The 17,797-nt window shown below is 40.4% G+C and overlaps 1 protein-coding gene across 7 annotated transcripts in view; it reads left to right on the top strand.

The window, feature by feature from the left end:
- Kat6b (lysine acetyltransferase 6B) overlaps positions 1–17,797 on the top strand; it is a 180,959-nt gene that overhangs the window by 137,550 nt on the left and 25,612 nt on the right. For all 7 annotated transcript variants that reach the window (XM_051174765.1, XM_051174768.1, XM_051174767.1 and 4 more), the window contains 2 exons: positions 2,575–2,736; positions 7,997–8,090. In XM_051174765.1, the coding sequence (XP_051030722.1) occupies positions 2,575–2,736; positions 7,997–8,090 (256 nt within the window). The remainder of the gene's footprint in view (positions 1–2,574; positions 2,737–7,996; positions 8,091–17,797) is intronic.

Below are 17,797 nucleotides of genomic sequence, written 5' to 3'. Positions count from 1 at the left end.
GAGCAGCTGCACTTACATGCTTAGTATACAGACACCTGTGTTTCCATCCAGTGCTTGCCAGGGCAGATAAATTCTTTTGGTGAGATCCCAGCAGATGTGGATGGCCACCCCTAGCTGTTCTTCACAGGAATCCCTTGTGATCACATGCCTGTCATTGTAGGGTTCTTGAAGACACTGTTTTCAGAACTGACTTAGCAGAAAGTCTTCGCTTACTTTTCATTGTTTAGCCAGACTTCTGTTGTTAGTCTCCGGCTGGAGTTTGGCTGAGTCAGCCATTCAGCCATATGTTGAGGACAAGAAGCTTTCTTTTTTTTTTTTTTTTTTTTTTTTTGTATGGTCTGTTCATAGAATGTCTCAGTTCTCTTCATTCTGGTTGCACACTTGTGTTACCTTACTCTGTTGCCTTCTTTATTACCCATCCTGGTGTACTGCTTTACATTTCAGGTTCTCAGATCAAGCCTTCCTTCTATAGTTGAAATGATGTCTTCTTTTTCTGAAAACCAGTGTACTTTAGGAGTCCTTTTCTCTGAATGCTCCAATGTACCATCCTGATCTACAGTTGCTTTTCCCTCTGGCCTACAGTGTTTCTCAGCCATGGGGTAATAAAGAGAAGATCGTTTCTCAAGTGAATTAAGAGCCCTCTCAGACATGCTTAGGTTCACAGTTTTTGTTTGTGATTTTTTTTTCTCCTCAATATTAGTCAGGAAACTCTGGGTTTGGTACATGACTTTTTTGAAGCCCTTCCTGCTCTTTGTAGCAAGTTTGAAAGGCAAAGGGAATTGTTTGTGAGGTTGCCCTATTAGTTCTTATTAAAGGCCAAACATAGGGTTCTCAGCCTGAACATTACTCACATTCGGAACTAAATAACACATTTGATAGGGATTGTAGTGTACATTGTAAAGTGTTTACCCCCTACCCAGTTGCCAGTGGTACCCCCACTCCATGCATTCGTGATAGCCAAAATGCCTCTAGTCATAGCCATGTATCCCTGAACAGAGGAGTGATTGCTCCTAGTGCATGTCCCTGATTTGAGGGAGAGCCAAATAGAGGTTTCCAGCTTGGTAGTGTTAATGTTAGGGTAGAATTTGGCCAGCCCCAGTGAGGCGTGTCAGCTTTGCTTTTCCTTCCTTTCCTGATGTCTTGGGTGCCTTTCTTCTAACCAAAAGGAAATGGAAATGACAGTTCATTTTTTTTCTCCAAGGGCATTGTTTGCCTTAAGTAATTATTAAGTAAGTCAGCCTGAGTAAGCCCGTTTTGAAGCTCTAATACATCAGGAAGTCTTCCTGGGGCAAGATAATCCATCTTGTTAGGCATGTTTTTGAACAGCACAGAGATGGAAGTGGGTTTGTAGTTTACTTATACACTAAGGGTGTGGAATAGGTCCTAAAGCCCTATTTTAGTGTCTTGATTAAATATATCAGTTACAGATAGAAAAACTTTTAGATATTTTCTGTGACTTAAAACCAAATAATTACAGTCCCAGATTACTGGTGATTTTGTGAGTCCTTTCTGCATTGGTTTCTTTTATTTATCTTCACAGTTGATCAGAGTTTGTTTCATCAGTATTTTCGTTTCTGTTTCTGATACACAGATACACATCTCCATCTTTTTTATATATATAATACAGCACTGTTTCCAAAAGGACCATGCTCCCAAATACATCAAAACTTCCTTTAATTAAAGAGAGAATTGTATCCTCAGTGCCCATTGCCTATATATGATTATGTTGCTATGTGTGGGACCAAAATTCTATCCAAGGGAAATAGTTATATGAAATCTAAAAATAATTTGTGCAGTATGAGAACCTGTATGGTCCACAGGAGACCCGAGAATGGTCAAGTTCGTTGTTAAAGAGCTCGGCTTAGCAAAGACCCATCTCCCTTAAGAAGAATATGGGGTCTGGTTGGCTCTCTGTTTCAGCAAGTCACTATATTTGATCAAAGTAATTGGCATCTGTGTGTAGCTCCTATCAGGACCCATCAGTGTCACAGCTTTTATTTTGAAGAGAAGTAGACTGTAATCATGGTTGAAATTCATCTCACTCTTCCCAAAGCAGATTGTATCTTCTCCAATTATATTTAAAATGATAGTTGGGATAAAACTATTAATTCACACTTTCGAAATATCAGAATAATGCAGTTCATTAATTTTATTTTTGTTTGAAAATAATAAATTTAACATACATGATAAAATTTTTGTTTCTTTAATTCAGATTTATTTGACTGCATTTTAAAAATAAAAAGGTATGCCTGACAACTTTTAACTTAATAAATTGCAAGTATAAATTACCTTTTTTGCTAGCGTTGCTGTTTTTTGAACAAGTTTAAGGAGATTTTAGCTATCTTGAATTTACCTTAACAAGAAGAAACGTGGAATTCTGATTTTCCAAGTAATAGCTCTTTTCTGTTTAATGCTGTCTGTTTGATTGAGTATTTTTTAATCTTATAGTTAAGGATTTAGAAATATAGTTATATACTTTTTAAATGATATACAGAAGAAAGATGTTTATATTCTGGTGGTATTTTCATGTTAAATAATGTTGTCTTTTTTTTTTTTTTCTTTTTCTTTTGCTAGGTTGATGGGAATATGAGCAAAATTTATTGCCAAAACCTTTGCTTGTTAGCCAAGCTCTTCCTGGACCACAAAACATTGTATTATGATGTCGAGCCATTCCTTTTTTATGTCCTTACAAAAAATGATGAAAAAGGCTGTCATCTGGTTGGATACTTCTCTAAGGTAAACCACGAGCCAGCATGACCTTCATTTTCTTTCCCCAGAGTTTTTAGTGGAGTCCAGCTCTTTGAACAGGGCTTTTTTTATGACGATAATTTGAATAAGTGGCTCATGTTTCTGAAACCCTCAGCTTTTTGTTTAGAGCTCATTTGAAAAGACAGAAAGAAAACAGTACCTAGGAAGTATATAAAGGACCCCAGCACATGTGCAGTGTTCATGTGACAGACATTTAATTGCCACCTTGTAGACTGCCTAGCATCTTTGATTTCCAAATGTTAAGCTTATTCTTCCTTTTAAGTGGTGTCAACATGAAGGTTTCTGTGATGTAGCATTTACGGGACCTCATCTCTTTCTGTGACTCATTTCCTTCTCTAAGTGGTCAACAATATCCATTGTTAGAACATTGGTGTTTATGGGGCTGCCGAGATGGCTCAGTGGAGAAAGATCAGGATCTACGTAGTGGGAGAGAACTGACTCCCAGAAGTTGTTCACATGCACCAAGTCACACACATGCAGGAACACATGCACACAGGCACCAACAAATAAATGTAATTTAAAAGTAAAAACAACAGTGCCATTGATCATCAAGCAATAGATGGCTGGTTTTACACCATTGCCTCTCATCATCAGTGCTATAGTTTTAGCTGTTAAAGAAGCCTTACCATTAGGAAACCTACTTCTCTTTAGGTAGGTTGATTGGAGAAGACCTTGCATTCTAAGGACCAGTGGCTTATCTTTGTTTGTTTGTTTTTGTTTTTCAAGACTGGGGTTCTCTGTGGTTTTGGAAGCTGTCCTGGAACTAGCTCTTGTAGACCAGGCTGTTCTTGGCCTCAAACTCACAGAGAACCACCTGCCTCTGCCTCTCGAGTGCTGGGATTAAAGGTGTGGGCCTGGCTAGTGGCTTATCTTTTCACTCATTTAGAGCTCCTCCTTCAAATTCTTCTGCTCAGAAGCTACTGTTGACAACTCATGTGAATTAAAAGAGAACTGGTTTTGAAACTGTTTGCCAGGTGTTCAACTTTTCATTAGGTGTGCACCTAAGAAAATGGTTACATAAACAAAGATGGTAATTATCCAAAGGCCCAGCAGATGAGTGACTCTTATTGGATTTGCTTTTCTTTAATATTCATGAAACACTCCATAGAAGTGATGTTTTCACAGAAGAATATCTGCCCAGTGTGGCAGATATTCTAATCATAACACTCAGAAGGCTAAGACAGGAGGATCACAAGTTTGTGGTCAGCCAGGACTTCGTGGTGAGACTCTGTGTTCACATTCTCTGTCCCTCAATGTCCTTAGCACTACCAGCCCTCAAAAGAAGAAAGAAGTAGGAGGTATGAGTGAACTTTGCCACCTGGTTACTTCAAATCTGTGAAACAACCCCAAGACTATGAACAGATGCAAGCACCAAATCATGAAAGCCTGCTTTAGTGTTCCTATATGCCCATTGGTTAACACTCTGCACCTTCTACAACCAAAATGAGTCAGAGTTAACTCATAATACTACAATAGGGAATCGATATAATTTTTCAAGACTATGTTTTTTAGGGGTTTGTGATGATATTTTTCTCCAAAATTACTTTTAATAAATAGTATTGCTCATACTGCCCTTCCTATTAGAAAGTAGTGCTTTTTTAAATGTAATATGAATTCAAGCATGCAGTTTATTGATGCCTTGTTGTTGTTGTCTTTTAATGATCCTCACAGTGAACCTGCTTTGGCCCTTGGAGAGTAACAAACAATCAGTAGGTAGCCTGGCATTGGTGGAACATACCTTTAGTCCCAGAACTGGGAGGCAGGGGCAGGTGGATCTCTGAGTTCAAGGCCAGCCTGGTCTACAGAGTTTTAGTTCCAGGACAGATTCTAAAACAATACAGAGAAACCCTGTCTCAAAAACAATCAGTAGGTACTCTTATAGACAATACAGAGAAACCCTGTCTCAAAAACAATCAGTAGGTACTCTTATAGTCTTGGTTCCCTGCCTCACGTCCTCCTGGCTGCCCAGACATTTTACCAGAACAAGCTCAACTTTTTCTTTCTACTGTGGTAGCCACTTTCATCATTTCTTACAATTATGAAATACAAATGCTTTTGACAGAAAAGTGAAACAAAAAAACAATTTAAGAAGTAACCACATGTAAATGTAAATTAATCTATATTCTAACATAAATTACAATGTGGGAACCTTTGGCCCTTTAGGATATATACCAGAGTTTCAGAGGTTCTTATGAAGAACAGCCACAGAGTATCCAAGATAACCATGACAGGTTTTCTGCAGATCATTAATACATCTGGCTTTCAGACTGGAGCAAAGAAGGCACACTTGTAGTGCAGATTAGAGTTTAGTAGCAATCACATATATTTGTATGTGTGCACTTCTGTGTGATTTTCACCAGTGTCAAGAAAGGGTCATTGACCTGGAACTACTCAATAAGCTAGTGTGGCTCATCAGCAAGTTCCAGAGACCTTCACTGTCTCTCATCGCTAGGATTATAACTGGGAACCACTTTGCCTGACTTTTTTTCTTTCTTTCTTTCTTTCTTTCTTTCTTTCTTTCTTTGTTTCTTTGTTTCTTTGTTTCTTTCTTCCTTCCTTCCTGTCTGTCTGTCTGTCAGTCTTTCTTTCGTTTGTTTTTTTTTTATTTTTTAAATTATCTCGTTTATTTCATGTTATTTCTCTATTTTGTCTGACTTAGCAGTTTTATATATATATATATATAACCAAGTCCATTTACATTTATAGACAATATTTGGGAATTTGGGCATTGTTCTTTCCAAACTACTTCCTGCTGGTAAGGGGCGCTGTCATGGAGGATTCGAAGAAGATTCAGAAATCCTGGCTATAGTCTGTAAGGCTGCTTTGTCCAGCTTTTTTGAATGTAGGATCACCTGGTACTCCGTTTCAGGTGGTCTGGCTTGATCAAACCACATTAGTGTGGAAGACAGGAAAGAGAGAGAAAGAGACAGAGAGAGAGAGAAAGAGAGAACATAAAAGAGGGAGCCAATATTGGTTTGAAGATAAAATTGAACACAAAGAAAGGTCTAGAGAACTACAAGACTGCTGCCAAATAACAATTTGAGCTTCCGTGGAAAGGCTACCATAAATGTCCTTCCCGGAGAGTGAGATCAACAACTAACTTATCCGTGGAGCCCTCAACTAATGCCTGTTGGAAACAGGAGCAAACACCCATACATAAACACTGAGTCGAAGTAGAACTCAGATGCAGATGGAGAGGACAAGACCAGGCGGCAGAAACACATACCTGAACAAGAAGGAGCTAACAGGCCACCGGACTGATAGCTGGGAAGCCAGCATGGGACTGACTCAGGCCCCCCTGAATATGGGTCTCAGCCAGAAGGACTGAGCAGTCTAAGGGACCTCAGACAGTGGAGCCAGGATGTATCCCTGGTGCACAAAAAGGACTTTGCGAACACATACCCCATGGAGGGATAACTGCCTTAATCTAGAGACAGGAGAGAAGCCCTAGTCCCTACTTCACATGACTTGTCAGATCTACATGACCCCAACTGAATGGCATTCCCCTACATGTGGAATTGGGGTGGGGGGATGGGAGGGGAGGGTGGTTAGAGTGCATGTGAGAGGGCAGAGAGGGTAAAAGGGAGGGAAGGAGGGAGGGAAAATGGGAGGGAGGGAGAGGGAATTAATTAAAAAAATTGCTTTGACTCCAAAATTTAAGTTCAAGGACAAGTTACTGGGGAAAAGGATTTCTATTTTTGTTTCCACAGAAAATGAAAAGCTGTGGATTTCTTTCTTTGTTTTGAGACAGAGCCTTAACCAGGTTTCTCTATGTAGCCCTGGAACTCAACAGAGACTCACCTGTCTCTGCCTCCTGGATGCTGGGATTAAAGGATGCTCCACCACACCCAGCTTCTTTCTTTTTATGTGGTTCTAAGGCTCCTTCTTGTGGAGGACCCATGCTAGCACAGCAGGAACTTTACTTACTGGGCTATCTCCCCAGCTCAGGAACATCTATTAAGAAAGGGTGAGAGGATTGCTCTTGGATTACATTTCAATAAGCTCTCCGGGCTGGGAACAATTCTGGACAGAAAAAGGAATGGCATCAAGGATATAAATCCTCTTTGCTGAGAGTTCATCTCTTTTTAGATAAAGTGACCCATTTATCTTACTTTGCACAGTAAAATTAATTATTTGAGCTTTTGCCATTGGCATGCACATTCAGTGATGGGCAATTTATCTTCTAGAGAAAAGGCATTCACATTGTTACCTCCTCTTCATATTTTAGGATGCCACAGACAGCTACAAATACACAAAAGCTGGGGGGGGGGGTCATCTTCTTTCACAACAACATCTTTAATTCTGCCCTTTAGAATTTTGTTTTTTCTGTAGTCGTTTCCTGTGGTCTTTGAAACTGGTTTTTTAAAGATCTGGGTGTTCTAAAGTAATCCTAAAGTAATCCTCTGATGTGGTTCTATTTGTTGTCAGCCTCACTTATGGTTTATATTTGGTCACAGTACTAACTGCTTTAGAAGCCTTTTCCAGGTCTTCTCTGTATAGGCTTTGGTGGTGTCTGTGTACTGTGAATAAAATATCGCTGCCTTGATGCTGCAGTCCATGAAAATGTCGAATTCTTTAATTCTTAGAGCAGTTTCTACCCAGCCTCCTCCTGGCTTTAGACTGTTGGTAGTATTTTGGTCTCACTATTGTTCAGAGGCTTTGAGGTTTCTGATTGTCTTTGTTGTTTGATTTTCCTGATTTGAGATGCAGGTTATTTCTCTAGCTTTTTTCTTTGCCTTCTTATTCACAAGAGAGATGTGTTTGTGCACATCTACTCACATGTCTACTATTTCAGTTTCACTCGGGCATTTGCTCAGAGGCAGAAGACAGATTGTTGTTGCAGAGTTGTAGATTATCATTTAGCTGGGCTTCCCGCCAAATCCTAACTTACTCCACTGGGTGACTCTGCATGGTGTTTTCTCCATCTCCCAGGCTGTGTGAGCAAGGAAAGCAGTCATTCCCGATGTTGGTATTCTTTTACCCTGCTCACATTCCCTAGATTCATTACTTGTGTTTTCTGGTCCTGACTTTGTAGGTTTAGAATCATGTCCAGAGTGGATGGCTTGTTGTCAGTTGATAGTTTGATTGGCACAGTAGGGTTACTCTGGTTGGTCCTGACCCAGGCCACTGTTTCACCTCGGTGGACAGTTTTACAAGGATGGCAACAGGTGCAACCAAGAACCCACTGCTGCAGAGCTCTGACACACTCTGTTCCTCTCTCCCCCAGGAGAAGCTTTGCCAGCAGAAGTATAATGTCTCCTGCATTATGATCATGCCCCAGCACCAAAGGCAAGGGTTTGGACGGTTTCTCATTGATTTCAGTAAGTGAAGCACTTTTATTTTCATAATAGCTGATGGCTGCTACAGGAAACAGTACCACATAAAGCTTTATTTAACCTGCTGTGTGTGTTTTTTTTTTTAATCAATAGATAATGGGTCTTTAATTTATATTTATATTTATATGAGTTTTAGAAGATCTTCCTCAAGTGAAAATCTTCCCACTAGCCAGTTGTTATACTGTAGGAAACTGAGAATAGATCTCAGGCACAGTGCCACTGGCTCAAAAAGCCATTACCTGAAATGAAGTGGTAGACTCACATTCCGTTCCATGTGCTTTTGCTCATTAGCACCAAATAGGTAATCATTTGTGATTAAAACACAAGAGATCGTTAGTTATAAGAAGTTTTAGCTTTCTAAAATTTTGTCAAATAATGGGTGTGGGACAGAGACCAGAGATATCCACATTAGACAAACAGCCTCCCCACCTAAAGGAAGGTTGGGACTCTGTTCATTTCCCTTTTGCTGTTACAAGAGTTATTAGTGTTTATATCAATATGTCCTCAGGGCTGAAGAGATGGTTCAGAGGTTAAGAGTACTGGCTGCTCTTCCAGAGGTCCTTAGTTCAATTCCCAGCAACCACATGGTGGCTCACAACCATCTGTAATGAAATCTGTTGCCCTCTTCAGGCGTGCAGGCAGAATATTGTATACATAATAAATTTAACTTTGTGTATATACTTGGATCTTCTGAGCCTCTTTGATTAAGACTGGTTGCTCATGGTAATGCAGTGGTTGTCATTTTTTCCTTCTTCCTTATATTGGATGGATAAATGTTGAGACTACATTTTGAAAGTTGATTCCAATTATCTAGACACAGTAACATGCAAGTCATGTATCATGGCAGTCTCTAGCTATATGAGAATCTGTCACTCAGAGCTCTGTGCATGTCAATGCATAGATTGTAGTTCCTCTTCTTGTTAGCCGGATAAAGAAAATTTGACTATGTACAGAAAATATAAGACCCTCAATATAAATATGCTACGAGGATTCATAAGGAAATATGTTGCCTCTAAATCTATATCATTAGCTACTGAAATGTTGAAGTCTGCAGATAAAATTTAGTACTGAATTGTATAATTTACTGATGCAGAAAGATAAAATTTTTGAAAAATAAATATTTGGGTTTGATTATTTTTATCCTTTTAGATAACATTTCCAGTCATCAATTTGTTTTCCTAAAGTATTACTGTTCTTCTGACCTAGCTATCCAGTAGACTAATTATGCCAAGGAGCGCTATCTTACTAGCTCACTAATTTGACTCTACAGAGTTCTAGTTATAATCAGCTTCTTTTTCTTCTTTTTTAAATCAAATTTTGACGCTTTCATGCATATACATAAAATGCACTCTGATTGCTCCTTCTTTCTCTGTCTCTCAAACTTTCCCTTTCCCTTGGCCATCCCCTTGCCTGCTGCTTCTGAATTCGTGTCATGTTTTTATATCCCTCTGGATTTGACCGTCTGTGTGGTATACCAGTGGGTACATGAGTGAAGACAGTGGCTCCTGCTGTAATCATTCTAAAGGCACAACCATCTGTCTTGTGCTGGAGTCTGTTATAGTCACCATCCATGAGGTGCTCATCTATGATTAGGCTGTCTGGTATGCATCACAGCCGTGCAGGTCTAAAACTTGTGACAATATCTGTGTGCTGCTAGAATAAAGGGACTTTCCAGCATACAGTTCCAGGCTGCCTTAAATCTTTTTGAATTGTCAGTTTCCTTTTCCTCAGGTACCTTGAACATGGCACCATTTCTCCATCCTTTTTGCATCCCCTTTCCTAATGGGACCACTTTCTCTTTCTTACTTTGCCCATTCAAAATCATGCTTATTTGGTAAAAATTCAAGAACTTCTTTTTGGTGCTGTCTTCTTGAGGTCTGTCTCATACCTTCTCAGCCCTATTCTATACAGACATACCTACTTTATTTGCCTGCCCTTTTGTGATAGTCATCAGTGCCATGTTTCTGAGTTATCATGACCTCCTGGGATACTTCTTTTATATCAAGCAGCATACATAGTTCCCAGTTCCCATAACAGTCTGTATTAGTGTTGATATGATTAAAACCCCAAAGTGATATGCAGATCTCTAAAGTGAGACCTAAATTTTAAAGGAACTGGAACCATCATGTCAAGTTCTAAATACAGTAATCATGTGTTTAGCATGATACAGCATAATCTGGCCTCATGGCCTTGTATACAAATGAGCAACCCAAGTAACACACATTCCCTTTTAGTGCTAAATCTTTGTTTTAAACTATTTTAAAAGGTGACTTGCACTTTTCTCTCCTTTGAGACAGGGTCTCAATTCATAGTTCTGGCTGACCTGGAATTCACTATGCTTTCCAGGCTGGCCTTGAACTCCAAGAAATGCCTGCCTCAGCCCCCCAAATGCTAATGTAAGAATTGGGTACCACTATCCCCTATCACCACACTGTGATTTCAGACATGAAATACAGAACACAGTAGGATATTTTCTGGGATGTTTAGGGCGATGTGATGAATACCACCCACCTGGATGTGACTAGACTCAGTTATCCTGACAGTCCTGTTGTAGAACCATTGGCATTGTTTCTCCACTGGAGTGACTAAGCCGTGTGATGAAAGATTTCAATATAGTTGGAAAGGAGGCCTGGGGATGTGGCTAGTGTTGAGCTTGTGCCTAACAAGCATAAGCCCTAGAATCAATCAGTCCCTATTGACACTGAAAGGGGTGGGTGGGAAGTAGTTCAACGGGAATTGGTGTTCTTCTCTCAGAGTTTTACAGTACTCAAAAGAAAATGGGAACTGGTGTAAGCCCAATAAAAATTCAGTTTAAAGCCAGAAGAATTCCTTGGCTAACCATTTTAAAGAAGACAGAGAATGCTGTTGAAAATAAATGATAGCATCTCCTTGGGAGTCACTTAAAATAACCATAGATAAATATCTTTCCAGAGCTATTTTGATCCAGTCTTTTACAGGAGGAAGGAGGGGATGGAACACATGACCTCTCATCAATTTTGTCCCATAATTCAATGCTCTGGGTAAGAAAGATAAATAGGGATTGGAAAGTTTCTAAAATATGTTCTGTTTGTTATAAGGAACTCTTAATGGTTTGGGTTCCATTGTATGAACCTGGGATCTTTTGTCCAAAGTTGCAATAAGCAATAAAGTAAAGAAGTCCTTGTCAATAATGATTGCTAACTTAGCCAACTGAAATAACATACAAGAGGAGAGGAGGCTTTGGCGTATTAATTAGTATAGTATGAAAAGTTATTCGCAGGACCAAATGCTGCCTTAGAAGTTGCCTCTGTCTTCTGGGACCGCCTACATGGGGTTTTTGAAAGTTGAGTTTTCCCATGAGACTGTTTGCACAACTTGGCCAGAGTGACTACAGGTCCCATGCCCAGCCTGCTCATCAATTAACTCATGGGCTTTATGATAGTCCCAAAGTTAATGTTTTTAGGAGGGCATGATAGACAGAGGCTGTAGATGAGATTTCTCTCCCTTAGTCACAAAAACTTTAAAGCCCTCCTACACACACACAGACTACTCTCCACCCTTACCAGACATGTCAAGACTTCAAAGAAGCCCACTTCCCACAAAACTTCTGTTACTCTTTGCCACCCACAGACAAGGAAAATAGCTAGCTGTTCTTCCTACAGGGTGATGCTAAACACAGGGGTGCTAGAATGTTCCTTCCCTAGCTCAGGCCTGCTATTTCTGTTCCAGCTGCCCAGCAATGCATGATATTATTTCCCTCTTTATTTTGAAAGAAATTTCAGCCTTGAGAGACAAGTTAGAAAATTGTGCCTAGAATTTCTCTATATTCTTACCTGGATCCCCTGGGCTTTTGTGTTTATTGTGTCCTCTCTTTTATTCTCTTTTATCTCCCACATTTGTTTCCTGAATTGTGGTGAGGGTGAATTGCATGTGTTTAAAGATACTCTTCTCCATGCCCCCACAAACTGTCAAAGTCGAGTAAGGCTGAGCACTGCCTTACTGTACACGTGGGATTCTGATTTCTTCTTGACAGTTTTTCCCACTGTCTTTTCTAACTGGGAATACCCCCAGTGTAGATTCCCATGTTACATATGCTTCTTATCTCATTTAGTCATTGGGTCTCCTGAATTTCCTGAGATCTAGAGTGGATCTGCATGTCTGTTTTAAAGTTAGTTCCTTGGATACTATGAAGTACACGAGACTTGACAGTGCCTGCCTTACCTTTGGGGCTTCTCTGATGTTTCATCATTATTAGATTTGGGTTGGTAAGCTTTAGGGGACAAGTACCAGAGATACGAAGGTATGTCCTTGGGGCATTAAAAGAACTTACCTCAGCTGGGCGGTGGTGGCGCACGTCTTTAATCCCAGCACTCAGGAAGCAGAGGCAGGTAGATATCTGTGAGTTCGAGGCCAGCCTGTTCTACAAAGCTACATAGAGAAACCCTGTCTTTAAAATGCCCCCCCCCCCCCAAAAAAAAAAAAAAACAAGTACTTACCTGGTTACAAGATTCTGATGGTACCTGCCACATACATCACTGTATAATTAGTGTCTGGTAAGAAAATGTCTTGAGTTTTTTTGGGTTTTGTTTTTTGTTTTTTTGTTTTTTTAGTTTGGTGTTTGGAGGCAGGGCCTCACATAACCTAGGCTAACCTTTGATTTCTGACCCTTCTTCCCCCACCTCCTGACAGGTGTGCATCACCGTGCCCAACTCTGTTTATGGTTCTTATCTAAAAAGTAAAAAAGAGAGAGAGAGAGAGAGAGAGAGAGAGATGGCTTGGCAGTTAAGAGCACTGGCTGTTATTGACAGAAGACCCAAGTTCAGTTCCTAGGGCCTTATAACTGTTTTTGACTCCAGTTCCATGGGAATCTGGTGCCCTCTTTTGGCTTCTGTGGGCACCAGGCCCTTCCATGGTGCACAGATATGTGTGCAGGCAAAATCACCCCTACACATAAAAATAATAAAATGTTTAAAAGGTAGAGCTTGGCAGAGCAAGACACTCAATACAACTCTCCAGCCCATCTGCACACGCAAAGAAATGGTTATGCTTGTTTCTGTTGTTACCAGTTAGAGTTTTATCTCTATGTGTGCTGGGTTTTTGTTTTTGAAGTTAAAACCATAGTAAAATTGTATTAAGAGTGGCATCCCAGCTGGGCATCCCAGTGGTGATGCACACTTTTAATTGTAGCACTCTGGAGGCAGAGGCAGGCAGATCTCTGTGAGTTCAAGGCCAGCCCGGTCTACAGAGTGAGTTCCAGGACAGCCAAGGCCACACAGAGAAACCCTGTCTTCAACCCCCACCCCCCACAAAAAAAGAGTGGCAGCCCTCCACCGCCTTGTCCTTCTACCCGTTGCCAAATCCTTTATTTTCCTGTAGGTTGCCAGATGTATCCATTTCTAGTTTATCCCTCGTATCCTTTTTGTACAAACGAGTATGTAGGTGTATTTTTTTTCTCATTTCTCTTTTTTTCTTTGTTTTGTTTTGTTTTGCATAAAACCATCATACTATAGCCTTTTGAATTTTTCTTCTTTTTCATTTATTAATCTTTAAATTAATCACTTGGTTAAAAAATTTTTCTTGATGCACATTTCGTGTATATATGTGGTTTGTTCACATATCCCTAAGTGTATATAGGTTAATTCTAGTGTTTTGCCGTATGCTCACACACGAGTGTTTGTGTGTGCATATAGGTGCACAAATATGACTGACATACCTAGCATATGTGGAGGCTAGGGAACCTTAAGATTTATTTTATTTTGATTACATATATGTTTGTGTGCTTGTAAATATGGGTCCCCTCGGAGGCCAGAGACTTGAGATCCCCCTGGAGCTGGAGTTATAGGAGGTTGTGAGCTACTCTACATGGGTGCTGGAACTTGACTTGATTTCTCTGGAAGTGAAGTTATAATTCTTAAAACCCTGAGCCATGCTTTGCTCAGGGTTTACCTGTCTCAAGCCTTACTGATTGGGATACCTGATGTACACTCCACTGAAGACCTGAATACCAAGGACTGGAGTGATAAGAGGGAGCTCTGGCTGGTGTTCAAGTTGACTTGTCAGCCAGCAGTGTTATATATGCAGCATGTTTGTGTAGTGTGCATTTAGAGTTCACGAGAAACTCAAGTGCCAACAAGCCAGGCCAAACATTGAACTCCATGCTCAGGGAACTGACATACATGAGGAAGCATTTTAGATGTTTGGGTCACTACAGACATGTTAAAAACTCACAGAGTCCAGAACTGAGCTAGTAGAGGTCACTGGGCATTCAGTCAGGGGTGGTGTGTAGGGAGATGAACCTTTGTCCAGTATCCAAGGGGCTGTTAGAGAGGCAGAATATGTCCAGAAACTGAATACTGGAAGAGGATGGAGTCCAGGAAAACAAAGACAACCAGCATTTCAGCTGTTATCCTAGCACAGCTGGCATTTCTAAACTACTTGATGTGTGTAACCTCAATTACACACATGAACTTAGTCCTACAGAAAACTATGAGGAAAGTAACTTTTTGGGAGCACAGAAACATCAAAACACCTGTCATAGACCTTCAGAATTAAAAGATGAATTTGGGGCTAGAAAGGGGACTTAGTGGGTAAAAGTGCTTGCTGTACAAGCCTGACAACCTGGATTTGATCCCCAGGATGTAATTCATGGTAAAAGGAAAGATCTGAATCCAAAAAGATGCCCCCTCCCTCTTTCTCAGAGAGAGAGAGAGAGAGAGAGAGAGAGAGAGAGAGAGAGAGAGAGAGAGAGAGAGAGCATACACATACATATTAGGCAATGCTGATGAGAAAGATTGAAACGAAAACAAAAATAATATCCAAATGCAGTTTTTAATACAAAGTAATAAAAGACACTCTGAAATTAATTATACTTTCCTAGCTAAAACACTAAAGACCCACTAACTAGAATTATGGATTCTAGGGTCAACAAGATAACTAGCTCAGTAGGTAAAAGTGCTTGCTTTCAACCCTGATGACCTGAGTTCAGTCCCAGGAATCCAGAGAGTAAGAGGGGAGCTGATTCCTGACACTTATCTTCTCCATGTGTAATTATTTGGTGGGAGGTGGTATCTTTCAAGACATCTGGACTATACAGTGAGACCCCCATCTCAAACAAGCAAGCTAAAAAAAGTTGGTTGCTGTTTTTCTTAAAAAAGATTCCATACAATTTAAGGAAACATAAAATGCTTAATCAGAAATTTTGAATGATTTTAATCTTATAAAAACTGATTTTATTCTTCAAGTAAAGTTTAATGTTGGCTTGTCTCTTGTAAGAAGTAGGGCTTGAGTTCCATTGGCAGCTTCATCTGTTGTTAACAGGGCTGTGTGGAGCCACTAGCCTGTCTCAAAGGACAAGTGAGTGGAGCATTGTGGTACATATTCCCTCAGAAACTGTTCCTAGCCATGCTAGGCCTTTCTGAGATACCACACTTCTCTGACGAGGGGTTCTGGGCATCTTGCTTAGTGGGTGACTTGGGGCTATACTCTTTCATAGGTGACCCAAGAATGGGTCCACGTGGTTAAAATAGTTGAGGTGACCAGAATTCTAATGCCTGTCACCCTCTCCTGGCAGCCTTATCTCTTTACCCTGAGAGCCAGGTAAATTTGGCCTTACAGCTCCTACTAGGGACATATTCTTTCTTGGATAGACTTCCAAAAAGATGCGTCACCCTGCCCATCTGAGCCCAGTAGGCCAAACAGTACAAGGTGTGTTTAGAAGGGAGAATGACCGACTCTAAGGTGTTGTATGGCTGAAAACCTCCTCTGTGGAGTGTTAGCAAATTGAATGAATGGTGGTACTATGAAGTTCATGTGTGCTACTTACTGCAGGTTTACTTTAATAGTTACCTCCTAAAATGGCACTGACAACTTTAAAAAAACAAAAAATAGCTTTCAGCTAAGCAGGTAGAAAGTCTTTGGAAAGGTCCATAGATATTATATATCCATGCTGGGTTTTGTCAGTAGGCCCTATATTATTTTTCCAACAAATAATCACTAAATTACTACAAGAAGAACTTGATGAACTCACTTTCTTGTGGCACATATGATTCTTGAGAATAAAAAAGGGAGCCTACTATACCAGTGTGTGTGTGGCACATGTCTTCCCAGTGATTCTGGCCTGCCTCCTCCCTGAGGCCTCCTCGGTTGGAATGCAGACTCTTCAGAGAAAGAATCACCATTCTCCACTGCCAGGCTTGGGCAGAAAGGAGAGAGGGGTGATGAAAGTCACATTTACACTCAGTCGGTTGAAGAGGCATTTATCTTGCTTTTCTCTTATCAGATAGTTCGTTTCTTGTCGCATTTATTTTGGAAGGAAAATGCCAGTGTTAACCCTCAAGCTGTCAAGCAAGCTCTCGTTGCTCATTCTCCCTGCAGCTGTCCCCCCCTGGCCAGTACAGACAAGGCAATCACTGGGAAAAATAAGATGTCCTTGTGAAGTGCTGCTCTGGTCCTTCTATCTCTAAGATAGGGACATCTTCCCTGACACGTGGAAGGTCCCTAAGCCCTCAGCTGGTTTTGGGTTTTTGTAGATCCCTAGAAGACTTGTTTTGATCTGTGTAATCAAGTGTAATGATGACATTTTAATAGATGCTAATCTGTAATATAATTAGGAAAATAACTGTTTTCCTTACTTTCTCATTGTAATATGTTTCACTAAAAGCCTTTGCCACTACTGTTTTAGTGCATGGAGCTGGTATATGATGTATTTAAATATGATAAAGATAACATCAAGGCTGAAAATTGAGTTTGTGGTGATTTATTCAACTGTTGACTGTTACAATGCATTGAAATGCATTGCATGAGGCAATGCAGCCAATGGTCTATTTATGTATCTTTTTTCAAAGAAACTAAGTTTGTCATAAATAAGAACAAATAAATAGTTTGTATAGAATAGTTTATATTCATTGCTTCTATGAAAACATTATAAATATGAAACATACGGTCTGTAGTCTCATTTTTTTTTTTTTCTGAAAGCTACTTTTTGCTTTATAGAGCTCAGAACTTCTCAGGTTTTGGCATGCAGATGGGTTTTGTTGTCAGATCTTTGTTCAGATTGTTAAGCAGTAGGCATTTGCAGTGAGTCATGTTGGAACCCACAACTGGAAAAGTTCCATCCAGATAACCAGTGAGCAGCAGTTGAGTGGCATCCCGAGGACCAGGATTTGTTTGTTTGGTGTTGAATGTCCAACCATAAGCACAGTGCTTGTCACGCAGCGAGCATGCAGTAAAAATCTGGTATGGGAATAAAAGAATGCCTGACTCTTCTCTTTGGACTGCTGGTAGCACCTCCCAAGTACACCCAGCTAGCTTCTGACAAAATTAGTTCTTGATCCAAGCTTTTCTCCAGTCTTGTCACTTGTAGATCTTTGTTCCTCCTTCTACAGACATGCTTTCCTGTTTTTGCCAGGGATTGTCTGGAATGCTGATAGGAGAGTATATGACACGTCCTTGCCATTTGTGTGGGGTGTCAGACACAGGGTTCGTTTCTCGTCCCTGAAGTGCTGGGTGTGAGGGGTATGCATGAAGCTCTGCAGTGGGAAATGGCTCCAGCTCCTCTTTCACAGCTAAGGTGTTTTATTTGTGAGGCAATTTCCGCACATGGCTTTGTTCTTTTGAGGTGGGAGCAGTTCAAGACAGGATTTCTCTATATAGTCCTGGCTGTCCTTGAACTCTCTCTGTAGACCAGGCCTCAAACTCAGAAATCCAGGATTAAA

Source organism: Phodopus roborovskii, unplaced genomic scaffold (genome assembly GCF_943737965.1).
Source record: "Phodopus roborovskii unplaced genomic scaffold, PHOROB, whole genome shotgun sequence".
Lineage (NCBI taxonomy): Eukaryota > Metazoa > Chordata > Mammalia > Rodentia > Cricetidae > Phodopus > Phodopus roborovskii.
This window is presented reverse-complemented; position numbering and strand designations above follow the sequence as displayed.